Source organism: Macaca nemestrina, chromosome 16, assembly GCF_043159975.1.
Source record: "Macaca nemestrina isolate mMacNem1 chromosome 16, mMacNem.hap1, whole genome shotgun sequence".
In the NCBI taxonomy this organism is placed as follows: domain Eukaryota; kingdom Metazoa; phylum Chordata; class Mammalia; order Primates; family Cercopithecidae; genus Macaca; species Macaca nemestrina.
This window is the reverse complement of record NC_092140.1, coordinates 100,275,785-100,294,248: the sequence shown is the minus strand read 5'-3', so window position 1 is coordinate 100,294,248 and position 18,464 is coordinate 100,275,785. Positions and strand designations below refer to the sequence as shown.

At 43.7% G+C, this 18,464-nt stretch overlaps 1 protein-coding gene across 5 annotated transcripts in view; it reads left to right on the top strand.

Annotated features, from left to right (window-relative positions):
- Positions 1–18,464, top strand: part of LOC105490228 (ATPase phospholipid transporting 8A2) — a 654,028-nt gene that overhangs the window by 399,458 nt on the left and 236,106 nt on the right. For all 5 annotated transcript variants that reach the window (XM_011755645.2, XM_071081519.1, XM_011755646.3 and 2 more), the window contains 2 exons: positions 3,058–3,241; positions 8,834–8,944. In XM_011755645.2, coding sequence (XP_011753947.2) covers positions 3,058–3,241; positions 8,834–8,944 — 295 coding nt within the window. The remainder of the gene's footprint in view (positions 1–3,057; positions 3,242–8,833; positions 8,945–18,464) is intronic.

Below are 18,464 nucleotides of genomic sequence, written 5' to 3'. Positions count from 1 at the left end.
CAGACCACCTCGAATTTGCTTAGAAAGAAGCCAGCTTTCTTGATCACTTGAGTGACATATAGACTCAAGGAGGAGTCGCAGCCTCAGGCCTCCTGATTCCTGTTTAAGTTCCTGTTTTACGCTCTCTTGTGATACTTTCATGGATGCACAAGAGGAGTTGTAGATTCAGTGATGGCCTCCTTAGTGAGGTTCCACCTCAGTGAGTGAATGATTTTAATTAAAGAGTGATTAATGTAATCATAGGACTCCAGACTCTGGATCCACTATGTCCTCCGTGTCTCAGAAATTCCTTTGCACAGCCCTTAGACCGAAAGGAAAACTTAAGTTTCTAATTATTAAGTAGGTAAAGTCAAATAATTTAAGAAGTATTTATGACCCTACAACTTAGCAGACATTTGAATCAATAATGTCATTGAAAGACATACATTGGAAGAAATAATCCTTATTTCCTCCATTGTTAAATAATCATTACTGTTGACAATGGCATGTGGTTATGTGACTGTTGAGCGCTGCACAACTTCCCAAACTTTAGGCTAAGCATAGCTGCTGCCTTGCTCATTTTCTATTCCACATTGATTTTCACAAGGCATTTGCTTTTTATCATCACCACCATGAGAGCTCAGCTTCACAAAGACATACCATGAAAAGGGATGCAGTGTGATTTACTGTTGAAACTGTGAGCTACTTCCAGCTAGTATTTTTCACTGTTACCTGAGAGACATTGCTGTATTTCCCTCAAAAATTAAAAAAATTTCTGCTGCAGCATCCCCAGAGCACCTGCACACCCAGTTGGGAACCACAAGTCTGATGGCATGCAGTTCTCAGAAGTGTCCAGTCTTGTTTTGTTCTTCCAACAGTTAAGATGTTTCACATAATCCTATGCTAGGTGGAGTAGGAGATGCAATTGTTTTATACTTGCTAGTCAACACAGTGGTTTAACATTAATACATCACCACCATTCCATGAGGTGGCTGGTTCTCATTTTCCCAATCCCACTCATGGAAAGCAGGGGCTCATGGACCTCCTTTCCCTGCTTAAATGGTTAATGTGTGGTGCGCAGGAAAAGGTCATACTCAGGCCTTTAACCGTGGCTCCCAGGTTGTTTTCTCCAACCATATTTGATCTGTGGTTCTGTAGAGTTCAAAAACAAAATGGGAAGTCACTTTTGTGTAGCCAATGACAGCTGTGGACTGCCTCTGCCAAAAAGATCAGCCCTTGGCTTTAAGTAGCAGTTGCACAGACTAGGAGGGAACACATACAGCTTAATATCCCTTCATGTTAAAATTGCTTATGTGGAGTTGACTAGAGGCTTCATTGATAATCAGTGGTAAAGCTCAAGTAACTTTCTTTTAGGTCACATTAAAGTGAATCTGGCATCTGCTACCAGGGAGATGGTGATTCTGTTCTATCCTGCTCTCAGTTGCCTAAAAGATTATACGTGGAGGCTATTTTTTAAGTTCTGAAGCATGCCTATTAAATAATGGTTGAAGAACCTGAGAATATGTAGCAAGCAACAACAGAGCTTTGGGAGGAAGGATGTGATAGCTATTTTTATATTTCAGCCTCCCAAATATTTGTAAGAGAAGTTAGACTTTTCCTGTTTAGCCCCAAATGACAGAGTTAGTACTCTTAAGTATGCTTAGTAACAACAAAAAAGTAAAAACAATTTGCAGTGGTCACACCTACTCCAGGAGGCATCGAACTGCTGCCATTGCAAACCCTTGTGAAAATGCTAAAAGGGACATCAGGTTGTGTAACCCGGCTCCTAAAGTCCTTTCATCATGTTTTTCTAACTTTCTAACTCTTATCTTTGTCACTGAGCAAAGGCTTTTTACACGGTTTTACATTCAGTTTGCTGTCTCGCCAAATGCGTTTCTTTCTCAAGTTGGTAGAATGAGATGTCAGGTAGCACTTCAGTTTTCTGTTTGGAACAGGTATCTTTGTGGGTAGGGACCATCTAGGAGCAGTTGAAGTTCTTACTGGGCAAATCTTTGAGTGTCCATTTTAGCTGATGCATGAAGTCCAATGTGGGCGTGGCCAGTAGACCTCGGGGACATCCAGAAAAATCTTTTACTTTGTGTTTATTCTGTGTGTGTGGCAGCGGGGGGCTGCGGGGCTGTTTAAGTGATCCAAGAGCTTACCTGTAAATTCCCCAAATCAAGCATCAGCTTATCAATGCAGAATGTACAGTCACTCAGTCCTGAGATGCTAGTCTTTGGTTCATGTTGCTGTGTTTTCTGGTCTGCACTCTGAAGAAGCACTTCACTATCATGAATACCCCTCTGCTTTAGACCCCACAGATTTATACTGGCTCCTCTTCCCAGACAACTTGAGGACCTGGGAAAGCTTGGCCGCCATCTTGGATTCCTTGTGGAAAGAACCGCTCCTAGGCAGGGGCTGATCTTCTCGCCCCCTTGAGGGCTGTGCTTGCACGGCTCAGCGAGGGGAGACTTCCGCTCCCTGACTCACATCCTAAATCCTCTGCCTTGGCTGCCCTTCAAACACAGCTTCCTTTTCTGGGGTGGATGTAGAGAAGTCTTTTTTTCCTTCCTCTTACCCCAGCCCTCTTTCTGCACGTTCTCATGCCCTGCCAATTTCCTTTCCCTTCTGTAAAAGCAGATTTTACAGAAAATTCCCTTGCCAGCCCTCGGTTGTATATGATGTACCATAAAGCAAAAGGAGGTCTGTGCTGGCTTTCTGATTTATTGGAAAGATATTTCCGAAGACCCCTGTAACTAGCCTGACTGCCTTTATCATTCAGCAGGGCACACGTACCCCTGAGGAGTTTGTGCAGATGCCTCCCACTGAGCAGAGTGATTACAAATAGGCTGTGTTTTAAGTTAGTTTTCTGTTGTGTATTTCATCTGAGAAGTTGGCAAATACTTGAAAGCCACAAGCTCCTGTTTTCTGAAAGCTTCTTTGCACATGAGCATAAAATGTATGTATTGAATTTGGAGATCATCCAGTAACTGTCCTTTTAATGCAGCGAAATGTAGATTACAGCTGTTTCCTCTGGAAAGATGTGCATAGTTCTGATTTCCCTCTCTTTTCTCATAGAGTGTCTCCTCTGCAGAAGTCTGAGATAGTGGATGTGGTGAAGAAGCGGGTGAAGGCCATCACCCTCGCCATCGGAGACGGCGCCAACGATGTCGGGATGATCCAGACAGCCCACGTGGGTGTGGGAATCAGTGGCAATGAAGGCATGCAGGCCACCAACAACTCGGATTACGCCATCGCACAGGTCAGCAGTTTGGGCGTCCAGCCGCCCCATCCTGTTGAGAGATGGTAGCTGGGCATGAGGACCTGGCGTTTAAGCTTCAGTGCAGCCCCAAACCTCTGCCGCTCCTCTTGAGGTTGCTGTCTAGATGAAAACCCAGGGATATTCGGATTTCTCTGTGGTTGTGATCTTGTGCAGTTTGGAGGCCCTGTCCTGCTGGTGGGTTTTCTTTGGCCAGCTGTGGGGTTGGCCAGGCTGCTCTGTGATCCAGGCAAGGTGCTACTCCTATCAGACAGGTCCCTGATCTTGCTAATAATAACCTCTCACCCTCAGCTTCTGCATCTGCTGCATTGCTTTTCCTACTGCATCACCTGCTGAAGCACAGCTGTGCTCGTGACAGCCTTTCTCTGTAATCCCGTTCTGGTCTCAACCCTGCCAAAGGTGCTGGGACACCCCCTGGTTAGGTGCTTAAGATCAGGGGCGAGCAGTGATTTACAGCTGTCGTCTTCCCTGTAGTTGTGACAGGGGTGCTGCCCAGGACCATGCCTGTGAGGTGAATTGCCACGAGCATGAGCTGGGTTTGGGCCGTAATGACCCGTGGTCAGTAGCAAACAGCCTCCTGAAGTTAGGCCAAGTCCAGTCCATTCCTCTCTGCCCTGAGCCTCGCATGCCAGGGCTCCTGATGTGCTGTACTGCACTGCTGGCCTGAGGATGAAGGAAAGCTCCACTCCGCAGTGATAGCCCAAAGGTGAGGGAAGATAGCCGATTTCCTGACCTGTAGGGTGCATATCTGAGACCACCTTTGCAAAATCATGACGGAGACCGTGGAAGAGATTGAACTTAACCGACTCCATCTTGCTTCTAACCTCCAAGCTGTCCTTGTTCATTCCTGGGCATAAGCTGAACTAACTTTGAGAGAAACTTAGTTTATCGTTTAAACAAAGATGGTAACAGCCCTTTCCCAAAGCAGACCTCCTCCTTGCCTGGGGACTAGACTGACATTAACCACAAGATTTGAAATGATGGCTTAGGAGTCATGCAGTTGGAGGCTACAAGATTCTGACCCTCTTAAACAGCTCCTAAGATCAGGGCTTGAGACATTTTGCAGACCCTGCACTTGATGGATCAGCTGGCACCACCCAGATCCGTAAACTGGCTCATCTAATCTTGTAGCTCCCACCACCCAGGAACTGACTGAGCACAGGAAGACAGCTTTGGACTCCTGATGATTTCTTCCCTGAGCAATCAGCGTTCCTGGTTCACTGGCTACCCCCATCCAAGTTTTCCTTAAAAGCTCCCTGAATGCTCAGGGAGACTGATTTGAGTAACAATAAAGCTCCAGTCTGCCTCACATTCAGCTCTGCATGAATTATTCTTCATTGCAATTCCTCTGTCTTGTTGAATCGACTGTGTCTAGGCAAGGGGCAAGGTGAACCCCTTGGGTGGTTACATATCTAGATGATTGGGCCTGCTGGATCATCCAGAAAACCTGGACATCACAGTGAACCTGGGGCATGTCCCTCTGTCTCCAGATTGCGACACATCATGAGTAGATGCCTGCCCATCGGCTGGGTAGCAGGAATCCCCTTGTGTTTCTGCGGTGTTGAGGTGTTTGAAGAACGTGTTCACCTCAGTCACACGAACACAAGGAAAAATGGCTATCCACCCCTTCCAGCTGAAATCAGGGGCTGTATATAAAATGTGAACGAGCTTCCTATAGCCCCAGGGCTTCAGGCCAGTCCTCTGCAGCTCTGGGGCTCCACCTCCCCAAAGTGGGGGCTGTGTGTTAGAACACCTCTCAGGTTTCTTCTCAGCTCGCAGTTCTGCAGATGCAGGGAGGAATTACAAAATCCTCCTGGCTCTGAAAAGTGCATGCAATCAATCTTCTTCCTTGGCCGATTTCAAATAAATCCTCAAGATAATTTCTGAAGTCGGTAAGAGAAGGAATCCTGACTTTATAGGTGGGAGAACTGGGGTTCCTTCATATCAGGTGACTAACTTTAGGTCCAAGCAAGCGAGCGTCTTGGGGTCAGAAAGCAACGGACCTGAGTGTGAACTTGGGGGCCGGCCCCCCACACACCTGCCTGCTTACTTTCCTGAGTCAAATGCTTTGAGGCCTGTGGGACTCGCACTTCCTGTAGTCTGTCAGCAACCATAGATGTTATCCACCCCAGCATTATTAAATACTTGAGTTATAACATCATATGGCTGGAAGGGATCTTAAGAGGTTTCCTAGGAGTTCCAGGCAAATATTTGTCTGTCTTTTTCTTTAAAATGTCTAGGGAAGGGAGATCCCCTGACCTGCTTTATTGAAACTGCATACGAATAGGATGTGTTATCCAGAGCAATTGCTCTCTTCAAATTAAAAGTGTGAAAGAAGGGTGGAGCTGGGAGCGAGGCTCTAAAACGCCACTGGGGGTTTTCCTGCCCCTCCAGCATCATAGTCACCTCTGCCAAAGGAACTGACGCAGCCCGCATGTGTCTGTGCATCCTCATTTCTCCTGTCCATGGTCCCATTGCCGATTAGGCAGGGGTGCTGTTACTTCAGGGCAGGTTCCTGCTAACCTCACACCCTTTCCACCAACCAGCATGCTGCCCCTACCTTCATCACCAAGCCAGAAAAGCCACAGCTTGATTAATTTCTTTGCCACTCTTGAGATGATAAACATCTCTGGTTGTTTATCACCTTGGGCTTTATCTGTTCATTTTAATGTGGATGAATTTTTTTTTATTACGCTTTGGAGGAAGTACCCTGTAGGGTTATTATGCTCAGAAGGAAAAAAATTGTACCTCAAAGACTTACCTTGGGAAAGTTGTGAAGCAGGCAAAGCTCTGGTTTTATTTCTTCCCTGCCTGCCTCATGCTTTTATGCACATGGGCCGCCCGAGACTGAGCGCCGTCCTTTTCCAGCTGCCTCGTCCTGGGCAGCCTTGCTGCCGTCCCTGCATCATGGTGCTCCCCTAGCCCTCGGCTTTCCCTTCTCCTCGGGAGAATCATTCCTGCCCCCTGCCCTCCTAATGTTTTCGGAACGACCCCATGAAGACAGCATTTTGATTTAGAATATACCTTTTTTTTCCCCTGAAAACAAATCACTGTAGCGCTGAAGTCGAGGCGTTCCGGACGACTCAAGCAGATGGTTTCTGTGCCCACTGAAGTTTAACATCAGGGGGTCCCGGTCAAATACAAACTTCCTTTTTATTTGTTTAGCCTGTTATTTTATGATTTCCCATTCCCCTGTGGAATCCTTAATGAGCCTTTATGGGGAGTTTTATTTTTCCATGTACTCCTACTTCTGCCACTTCGAAGCGGTGATTTAGATTCCGAGTGCGTGGTGAGCCCCGCGCCTTCCTCACCTCCTGGAAGGACACGCTGAGCTGCGACCCCGCCTAGGATGGGGTCCTTTCTTTAGTGCTAATGGGGATTATTATGCAGTTTCCTCCTGAAAATATTTTGTTTAAGTATTGTATTGTCAGTCTGGTCATTTCTTTTCTATCGAGAGTGACATTTAATTTATTTATTTGTTTTCTTTTCTGTTTTTTTTTTTCTCCCCCAAGAATTTCACTCTCGTTGCCCAGGCTGGAGTGCAGTGGCGGGATCTCGGCTCACTGCAGCGTCCGCCTCCTGGGTTCAAGTGCTTCTCTTGCCTCAGCCTCCCGAGTAGCTGGGATTACAGTCACCCACCACCACATCTGACTACTTTTTGGATTTTTAGTAGAAACGGGCTTTCATCATATTGGCCAGACTGGTCTTGAACTCCTGGCCTCAGGTGATCCGCCCACCTTGGCCTCCCAAAGTGCTGGGATTACAGGTGTGAACCACTGCGCCCAGCCGAGAGTTACATTTAATCTCAGAAGTCATCTGAAATTAGTAAGAAGTGTATGACTGCAAAAGAATTTCTAATGTTCTGGGGCATCCTCAATACAGCCTGCTTGTCTCTCCTAGTAGTGTAATAGGGTTCAGGCTTGTGGACTTACTGACACTCTGACTTAGAACAGGAGGCATTAAGGTTTTCCTGCAAGGGAACCAAGAAGGAACTCAAATCCGGGGTAAGGCATATCAAATGTGTAGAAGCATGATGTAAACAGGATTGCCCCTAACGGCACATTTATACCAGAGCAGGACACCATGCACCAGACCAGAGAAACTCGTTTGCCTCCCTCCAGCACAAGGTTTACACTTTTTGGGACCTTTTTGAAACGGCACACAGAAGGCAAAGCCAGGCTAAGGGGTGGCTGAGGAGATACGATCCAAGTGGTGTCCAGAGACCCCCTCCCCCAATGAGGATTCCTGGATGTTACTGGAATATCTATGGCTCCAACTCAAACCACAGCAGCCATCACATCACTCCCAGCTTGGGACCCACCAGCCGCTCCTGACTGCATAGCACTCTGGCCAGAGGTGCTCTGTACTGGGTGGAGGCAAAAAGAGAAGACAAAATGGGTCAAGAAGTGGAGGCAAAGTGTGTGTGTGTCTTAGGATATCTGTGTGTACATGTGTATTTGTGTGAGTATCTGTGTGTGTGTGTCTGTGTGTCTCTGTGTTTCTCTGTCCTGTGTGCCTCTGTCTCTGTCTAGGTATGTGTGTCTGCCTGTATGTGTCTGTTTTTCTGTGCCTGTATGTGTCTCTGTGTATCTTTGTGTGTATATCCGTGTGTATCTATATGTGTGTGTGTAACTTTTTAACCTACGCAGTTGTTAGTGGAAGTAGTGTGTGTGCACCTGTGTGTACCTTTCCTTTAAACAAGACTCTATTGTGTGAGTGTCCCTGTCCCTTGTTCTTTTTGTCACTGAAAAATCTGTGATTGCTTAGATGTCTGACTTTCACTGTACTTTTCTTTCAGTTTAGTAGTTCAACTTTGTTTAATAATTAATCCCTATTGAAACACTATTCACAATAGCAAAGACATGGAACCCACCCAAATGCACATCAACCCACCCAAATGCACATCAATGCTGGACTGGATAAAGAAAATGCAGTACACATACACCATGGAATACTATGCAGCCATAAAAAGGAACGAGATCACGTCCTTTGCAGAGACTTGGATGGAGCTGGAAACCATTATCCTCAGCAAACTAACATAGGAACAGAAAACCAAACACCACATGTCCTCACTTATAAGTGGGAGCTGAACGATGAGAACACATGGACACAGGGAGGGGAACAACGTGCACTGGGGCCTGTTGGGGAGGCATGGGGAGGGAGAGCATCAGAATAAATAGCTAATGCATCTGGACCTTAAAACCTAGGTGATGGATTGATAACTGCAGCAAACCAACATGGCACATGTTTACCTATGTAATAAACCTGCACATCCTGCACATGTATCCTGGAACTTAAATTACAAAAAAGCATTTGTTTAAATAGAATTTCATAACAATTAGAAGTCCAGCAGTATGTTTCGGGAAAATGATAATTATGTAGATTTAAGAGAGGATTTTAGTTGTTCTCACTGGGCCTGAAAGCTCTGTCTTCAGAGAATGGTTTTCTGAGATTCCTGCAGAATCTTGTTTCCTCTACCTAGATTATCTGACTTCTGTTTGTAAGAACATTCTGTTTGTGACTTTTATTCCTCAATGATGGGCTCTTCTGAACTTTGTAATTTTCCTTTTTCAGTTTTCCTACTTAGAGAAGCTTCTGTTGGTTCATGGAGCCTGGAGCTACAACCGGGTGACCAAGTGCATCTTGTACTGCTTCTATAAGAACGTGGTCCTGTATATTATTGAGGTAAGAAGGAGTATTTTTTTTTCCTTGAAGGAAAAGGTCTTTTCAGAGGATATCTTGAGGTATTTAAAGTCATTTCAAGGCAGGGTTTTGTTCTTGTAAAATTAAAAGATGCTGCTGTGACTTTCTATAGCCTGGGTCACGTGTAAGCTCCCGTGAAGCTGGGCTCACCATCCTGGTCTAGATCCTCATGCTGGATGACCAAAGTGGGCATCTGAAGCCTTTTTGCCCTACCCAGACGTGCCTTCCTCCCTAGCTCTCCTCCTGTGTTCCTCTTTGCCATGCCTCTTCCTCTGTGTCCTTGGCTGGGGTAGAATCTTGCCGACACTCACACCCCTTCCAGAGGGATCAGATCCTAGCACCAGAGACCTACACCTCGCCAGGTTAACACTGAGGTGTTGCTGGAATGAACGGGGGAGCCTGATTTCTGCCTTATTTCTCACAGACTCTGCAAGTTTTCTAGCATCCATTCACTGCTTCTAGGATACTTGGGCACTGGCACTTATGTGCGAAGGGTGTGGGAGTGAGGGGACGGTGGGGAGTAAACCAGCGAGGTCATTGACAGTATTGCAGTGAGTTCACATTCTGTTGTCAGACAATTTTCCAAGATGCTGATTCAGTTACCAGTAAAACAAACGTGCTTGCTAGAGGAGTGGGCCCAGGAAGAAGTGGAAAAGTCACTTTATGTTTGCTATTAGTGGGATTACAGCCCTGCTATAAAGGGGTGGCTTTTGAGGCCATCATGACTAATCGATTTCCAAATATGTTTGTCTATGGAGGAAGGCAATGTTAATTGTTTATGGTGTTTTGATGCTTCATTCTACTATGGGTTATTTTATGTCTGATTTCTTGACTCTTACTAAAAATAATAACCAAGGAAGAAATCAACTTTTTCTGATGTAAGCTCTGACAGTACTCAGTTCAAATAACTAGTAATAACAAGCGCCTTGCTAAGGTAGCTGTAACTAACAACTTCTTTACCGGGTTTTCTAATCTTTCCTACTCAGTCATTCAGGTCAAGCATGTAAGTTCTTGTCACACATCTGGTAACTAAACTACTAAGGAGTGATTTCCCCAAATTGTTCAGGTTGTTCACAGCCCAAGACAACCCGGTGAAAAGAGTAAATGAAGCAGAAACATAACCTGTGCTGCTTCATTCTTCAGTTGCCCAGAATCCAACTGGAAACAGCAATGCATTTTTCTAAGTTGCACAAGGGCCAGCCTATTCGCCATGATGTGTGCATTTGCAGAGAGGATGCCTCTTCTAGTTCACACAAAAGCCCCTTGTGGGCTAAGGAGCATACCTGATTCTTTTTTTTTTTTTTTTTTTTTTTGTGAGACGGAGTCTTGCTCTGTTGCCCAGGCTGGAGTGCAGTGGCATGATCTCGGCTCACTCCAAGCTCCGCCTCCCGGGTTCATGCCATTCTCCTGCCTCAGCCTCCCGAGTAGCTGGGACTACAGGTGCCCGCCACCACGCCCGACTAATTTTTTGTATTTTTAGTAGAGATAGGGTTTCACTGTGTTACCCAGGATGGTCTTAATCTCCTGACCTCGTGATTCACCCACCTCGGCCTCCTTAAGTGCTGGGTTTACAGGCCTGAGCCACCGAGCAGCCTTGATTCTTAAAGAATGTTCCAAGCAATCAAAAGGGATCTGGTTAAAGTCCTGAAACTGACCCATTCTTCCTAATTTGAATCTTTTGTGGGAGGTGTCCTGTCTGCTTAAGTGTTATTTCCCTAGGAGGAAAATATACAGTAGAGGCTTGAGAGATTTGGTGATATAATTGACATTTTATTCGGTGCAATGAGGTTAAAATCAATAATTTAAAAAATTATTCATAATTTGCCTGCTGGTCTTGTGCTGTAATATTCAACTCAGTTCACTCTGGGTAAGAACTTGTAGATGTTGGTGTGAGAGCTTTAGTGGTTTCTCTTTATTTTTACAATTCCCTTTTGGTACTTAAAATTCCCCTTTGGTACTTTGTTCCCCTCCTGCTCCCACATTTTTTTGCGTCTGTGGTAGGAGTCACTCCTCAACGTCACTTAGGGTCATGGACGATAGTGCAAAGAGGTATCGTAGGGTCATGGACCATCGTGTAAAGGGGTACTGGAATCCCCGTTTCTTCATGCTATCCCAGGCTTCCCAGTATTTTGTGCTCCTGTAATTGCTGGCTTTCACGGTTTCTTAATAATCTGGTTTTCTTCACAATCAGCACATTACAGATAGTCTGGACTTCTTATCAAGACATTCTGCATGGAGCTCCCAACCCTTTCACTTTTCAGATCGTCCCCTAGGTCCCCTTCTTAGTCATTTACACCTACTATCTTGCTGGTGGGTTTTTTTTTCCCCCTTTTTTTGACTTCAAGTGGGCTGAGTCTGAGAAAAGTGCAATTTTAGTCTGCCTGAAAAATCCTATTTGGAAGGAGGCCCTGAAAGTGCCACATGCATGCCTCAAATTAATATTTCAATTGTAGCTGAGCAGCAGTTGTTAAATGGTCTTTTGTAAACAGCCTTTTAAACATTCTTTATCAAGTTAAAGAAAATGTAAAAGTCTCCACCACTCCATGCCCAATTTTCTGTTTAGTATTTCTCAGGGATATTAATTTGAAAACTGAGAAAGAAAAGTCCTTGACCGAGCCCATGTGGTTGGAGCATTTACTTAGGCAAAGCCTACCTACCACTGCCAAATTACTTCCTTGGCATCAACATGCACTTCAACTATAGTTTTAAAAATAGGAAAGTACTACTTACTTGCATGCCATTTTAGTGTGTTGTGAACTGTAAGATCAAAGATTATTGTAAGTTGATTTGCTTATTTGCAAAGAATACTTTTTTGTTCTAAAGGCAACCCTTATAATTAATTACTTAAGTGAGAATAAATTAAACACATTACTTATTTATCTTAAATGGCTTTCTTGTAACTCAAGGAGCGATTCTTTACAATAGCCAATATGTTGTCATCTCAAATGCCCTATAAGATACATAACTACTAATCACTTAAAAATGTAGTCTAAAGGCAATTTGACAAATTAAAAAAAGAAACCTACGCATGTGTGCATGCACACACACATTTTATGGCCTTAGCCATTATTATGAGGATCATTATATATAGGACTTGAATTGCCAATAAAGATTGTAGGGAAGAACTGTAAGCCTGTGATGTAATGCAGTCTACTCAGTTGGCATACTAATCTATAAAAGTGGATTTTTCTGTATAAGGAACACATGGATATATTCACGTTGCTATATGGAACACAAACGGAAAGTTCCCTCCACTCTCACCCCCGAGCCTCCTTCCATATTATCTGTCCTGACCTTTCTCTCTGTAGGTATGGAGATATTTATGTATACAAACAAATCAAGGATTTTAGATAAATGTCATCATGCTGTGCAGAGCCTCCTGCAACTCATTTCACCTGACAGCGTATTCTGGAGAGCATTCCCAGTTACTATGTATAGACCCAGGGCATGCCATTTCACAGAGGGATTTCCTGCAATCTATTCAGTCATTCCCTGCACTGATAAACATTCCGCTTCTCTCCAGCTTCAAACCCCAAAAGCCTTGTGGAATAACAGCTTTCTCACTAGCCCATAAATATTCCACCCAAATGAAATTGATCAAATTAGACCATTTTTACCACAGTGCCTTGAACATAACACATGCTTATGTATTTTTACTTATACAACAAGTGATTTGTTGTTAACAAATCTTATTTAATGCTTCTTGAGTGTGCCACATAAAATTCAAGCCAAAATAACTATTGGTTCGAGTGATTTAAAAAATAGGAACAAAATTATGCCATACATGGTTTCGTGTTAGCCCTATTCATAGGTAAAACTGAAAATACTACAATCTGTACGTCCATCCCCCTGCGACTGCCTTAATTTAGTACTGTTTTCCTGGTGGATTACAAAAATCGCTAGTTTCACTTCCTTGACCATCTCTGCTGCAGTTAGGATACGATTTCTGAAACATACATCTGATCAATTCCAGTGTCTGGCACAACGTCTGGAATGGAGGTGCTCGAAAATGCTGGCAATGAAAGAGTGATGAATGCCGCTGCGCCCTGCAGCCCCTTCCCAGGCTCCCTGTGCCTTCTCATGAAATGCCCATCTCAGTCGCGTCACCTTCCCCTCTGTTGTCTGGGTTCCAACTGTCACCAGCCTTCTCTGCCACTGTATCCTCCTCACTTTGTTTGTAATCAGTGTTACTGAAGTATGATTGATGTACAGCAAGATACACACTTTTTAAGTGTTCCTTTCTATGAATTAAAACTGGGTTTTTATCGTTAGAAACAGACTGGGGATTTTGTCTGTCTCCCATAGACGGTGACAAGAATGTCTCAGAGAGCTCTGAAGACAGATGGCAGTGATGGTTGCACCAGGCTGGGCGCTAGAACTGCAGTGCAAGTGTCCACATGGGACCATACACTTAAAAATGGCCAAGGCGGCAGACTTTGTTATCTATATTTTACAACCATTTTAAGATGCTAAAAAAAAGAGAAAAATGTCACAGACACTTGGCTGCTTTCATCGCCTTGAGAGAGACAAAAATGTATAAGGACAGACTGTATGCTTTGGCGAGCTTATTGAAGATTTGGAAAACAAATTTTACACGTAGTTTTGTTCTGCATTAAACTAATTAAATGCTGCATTTCATGGTCGTGGCCGGATGGACCATATTTCTCAGAAGGTAAAATCCTGTCGTTGTCTAGAATGCTCAGAGCTTCAGAGCCTTGCAGGGCAGCCACCTGGGAGTGGGGTTGGGGTGGGCAGGGCAGGAGGGCGGAATGTATTCCCTGTGTCTGCACTGGGGGTGGGAATGGGATGAAATTAGCAAAAGCAAGGAGATAGAGCTGGGTAAGGATATGTGAGTGACCAGGGAAGGGCATCTGAATGGCTCATTTGGAGTTGTATTGCCATTAGAAGCTGGGATTCCTTTTTTTCCTTCTCTTTTTGCAATAATCAAATTACATAGTAAATGTGATTTAGGAAAATTTGTCTATCAACATGTAGGGCAGATGGCAAGCAGAGAACTTACGTGTAATTTTGTAGTTTTAAGCCTGGGGCATAAATCATGCCATTATGTAACTATCTCTCCACGTAATTTATAAGCAGAAAGTAAAGACAGATTTTTAAAACTCTTTGATTTTGACAATGGGAGGAATTTGCCTTAAATGTAAAGATTAGGGGTAAAGAGGTTAGGAAAGGTCCTATAAATTTTTGAAGTCCTGATTGACCTCTGTGTGGTATCTCTTAAGGAGAAGGGTTGCGTAAATTCTTTAGCACTCCTACACTATTTAACAAACTATGAGTTAGTTATTTGGAGTTTTCTTAATAGAGTACAGTTTCAAAGCACAGCAGCATCAGCATTTTAAGCACGTATTAGGTGGCATATGCATTTGTTCGTGGACTTTCTGAACGCCTGGGAAAAAGTTATTTGGAATAGATAAAATTTTTAGTGACCGTAAAATTCAAATAGAAAAATAATAGGGGCATTACTTGAACTTAACCTATATTTCAAAAAAAATTATCATAGGGATCTCTTGTAAACTTTGGTATAACATAAGGAAAATATGCCAAATTATTTTTGAAATAGAGATGAGTCTGAAATCATAATGGTGATTAGTTGGTGGTTCCTAATACAAAGAATAACCATAACATATGTATATTGATGTGAAAAAGTGGATATTATGTACAGCTTGGAGTCTACTTATTTTTGGCAACACATATAAGAAATTTTAGTGTTTTCTTGGGGGTGATTAAACTGATATGGGATAAAGGCCAGGAAATGAGATGCATATTTAGCATGAAGGTCTGGAAATACTATCACTGAAATAGACATAGAGATTCTAAGACCACAGCAATTTGGGGACCAAATGAAACTGAACCGCAGAATTTAGTTGATAGCCATTTAAACATTTGTCAATATCTGACAAGCCTAAAACAAGCAAACAAACTTTTATTATACTGCAGCAGAGGTTCCCAACCTTTCTGGCACCAGACACTGGTTTCAGGGAAGACAGTTTTTTCCACAGAGGGGATGTCTTTGGGATGATTCAAGCACAATACATTTATCATTAGATCCTCATAAGGAGCGTGCAGACTAGGTCCCTTGCATGCGCGGTTTACAATAGGGCTCATGCTCCTATGAGAATCTAATGCTGCCACTGATCTGACAGGAGGTAGAGCTTAGGCAGTAATGTCCGCTAGCCCTCTGCTCACCTCCTGCTGTATGGCCGGGTTCCCAGCAGCCACCGACCAGCACCAGTCCAGTCTGTGGCCCAGGGGTTGGGGACCCCTGCACTACAGGATATGAGAAAAGCCTTTACTGGCATTTTGTTTTCCGTGTCTTCGAATTTAAAAAGTGAAATGAATTATGGTTCATTATAAATTGCCATTCTAATCCAAAACGTTTTCGGTAGATGAATACTTTGATTTTTTAAAAATTGTTTTGCAAACATATATTTCCTTTTGCTGTTTTACAGCTTTTTTTTTTTCTGTTGGACCTGTGAGAGATTTTGTTTTATCATCAATTTTTTATTATTGTTTGAAAATAATCATTATTTTGCAAACTTTTTTTTGTTTGTTTTTTGAGATGGAGTCTCACTCTGTCACCCAAGCTGGAGTGCAGGAGCGCAGCGCTGGTTCACTGCAACCTCCGCCTTCTGTGTTCAAGCGATTCTCCTACCTCAGCCTCTTGAGTAACTGGGATTACAGGAGTGCACCACCACACTCAGCTAATATTTTTGTGTTTTTGGTAGAGACAAGGTTTCACTGTGTTGGCCAGGCTGGTCTCAAACTCCTGGCCTCAAATGATCCACTTGCCTCGGCCTCCTGAAGTGCTGGGATTACAGGCGTGATCCCTTTGCCCGACCTTCCAACATTGTTAGAAAAAAATCATATTTAAGTTGCCCCTTCTTTCCATTATTATGTGATTAGCTTCTTGTTTGGGGAGCCTTAATTAAATATGTTAATGCAGGGAGATGCTATGCACTTGGTCAACCCTATTACAATTTGGTATCTATGTCCTGTTAGTAACCCATGCTTCATTATAAATGATGAAAGAAGTCACTGGCTTTGGGCTGGATTTCATTTTAAATGTTAGAATCAACAGAGAGTAGATGTTTTAAACCACGATCAGAATTTCGTCCGGTAACTTTTCCCCTCTTGGATATATAATGCATGACTTTACCTGTACCTCAAAACAATGTGTTTCATTCGGGGGACACAAGAAATTTCATTACATGGTAAAAGATAAAATCCTAATAGCTAAGTTTTCCTCATCTGTTCTGTACGTCTGCCTTGGCAGAGGTAGCTTTATGTTTCCTGTTACAGCTTTTGTTTGAGGGAATAGATTGGCAGCTATGAGTGCGGTGTTAAAATGTTAATAAGTAAAAGGCAAATTGAAAAAATACCATTGACATATGGACCTTTCTGTAAAAGCTGTGGCTTCATCAAGTGTGGAACCATCCGTTTTCTATTAAAAGCTTTAATAAGTATTGAGCACCTACTCTAAAGCCGGCAGAATGCTGAGACTAGGGTACTGGGACATGCCCCACAGAGTTCCCCATCTAATATGGGTTGGGGAAGAGGTGAGTACAGTCATCTCTTGGTATCCACAGGGTACTGGTTCCAGGACACACCCTCCCCACCTTCAGATGCCAAAATTTGTGGATGCTCAAGTCCTTTATATTAAATAGCATAGTATTTGCACATAATCCATGCACATCCTCTTGTGTACTTTACATCATCTATAAATTACTTAAATATCTAATGCATTGTAAATGCTATGTAAATAGTTGTTACACTGTATCAGTTTTGTTTTGTTTTGTTTTTTTGAGACAGAGTTTCTCTCTCGTTGCCCAGGCTGGAGTGCGATGGCGAGATCTCGACTCTCTGCAACCTCCGCCTCTGGGGTTCAAGTAATTCTCTTGCCTCGGCCTCCCGAGTAGCTGGGACTACAGGCACATGCCACCACACCTGGCTAATTTTTTGTATTTTTAGGAGAGATGGGGTTTCACCATGTTGGCCAGGCTGGTCTCAAACTCCTGACCTCAGGTGATCCACCCTTCTTGGCCTCCCAAAGGGCTGGGATTACAGGTGTAAGCCATCTCGCCTGGCCCAGTTTTTAAATATGTACTATTTTTTGTTGTTGTATTGATATTTTTACTGTTTTTCTTTCCTGAATTTTTTTTTTTCCCTGTGGTTGGTTGAATCTGTGGAGACAGAGAGCCCAGCTGTACAGCGTCAGTGCTCTGATGCCTGTGAGCACAGAGACCTCTGCATGCACAGGCCTGGTGCCAACCCCATCCCAAGAGCGTCTGGGCTTACAGTGTGTGATTACCTGGGTGGTCCCTATCTTGTGCTGATTATTATTGAGTCATAACTGCAATTGGAATATGTTGGTGGGAAAAGCACTTAGAGAAATTTCCCATTGGACAATTGAAAAATGGGAATTCACTAGAAATGTAAACATTCTGAATTCTGCTTTCCTTGCCTCATGCATCCTCATTCTCCAAGTCAAGCACTCTTGGGTCATGGGGACAAGAGGAACAAGACAGTCCCTCCTCTTGGAATCAAATAGAGATTGCGAATAAGAATTCCCACAATTTTAATATGGCATGGTGGGGCTGGCTTCGAGGAAGACAGCTTGCAATGAAAACTGTTAGAAGTGGTGCTTTACAGGCTTGGTGGTGGGGTAGGGCCTCAGGATCCCAGGATGAAATGAGTTAAGACCTGAAGGATGAGTAGCAGCTAATCAGGTGAAGGGGCAGGAGGAGAGGGTCAGGGAATGTGCCAAGGAGAGCCCAGCACCTGCCTTTCCCATCCATGTTCTCTGTCTGTTCCAGCTCTGTGATAAATGTCAGCAATTAGCCCAGCCCTTAGTACCCAACAGAGAAGAAATGCATTATGCTGCGGTTTTCTATTTCAGCCAGAAGAAGGCTGGAGAACTAGTTAAACACGTGCCTAGGAATGTTCTCTGAAAGGCCAGCTGGTTGCTGCTGGTTGATAAAGCTGGGAGTTTATTAGCAAAAGGTGGAGAGGGGGTGAGAGGGCAGGGAGGAGGTAGGTATTAAGCCAGAGAAATACTAGCAGTCTGGAGGGATTCCCTACAAGATACACCATCACTATGAACTTTATAAAAATAGACTCTTACTGCCCTTTCCATGTGACAATCTATGCTTTTTTAAATGATGGTTTTGCAGCCGCCTTACCTAAAAGGATCGTTATGAAGATCCAGCACTAAAAAAATGTTTTTAGGGGTTGATGGTTTAAAAATGGAGTCTTTGGAACTCTATAAAATGTTTAAATCTCCTTGGAATAAAAAAATGCAAGTCCAGAAACAGAGCCCATGTGAAGAACTTCCAGGGCCCACGTGAGCTTCGAGAGGTCAGCCCTGTGCTGGAGCTGTGCTTCATAGCCCGGTTGCCTCACTCCCACCCTACCGGTTACTGTGGCAGATGTGATAGGAATCCAGCCCACTTCACCTCACAAATGCCAACTTGCTTCCCTTCCTTAA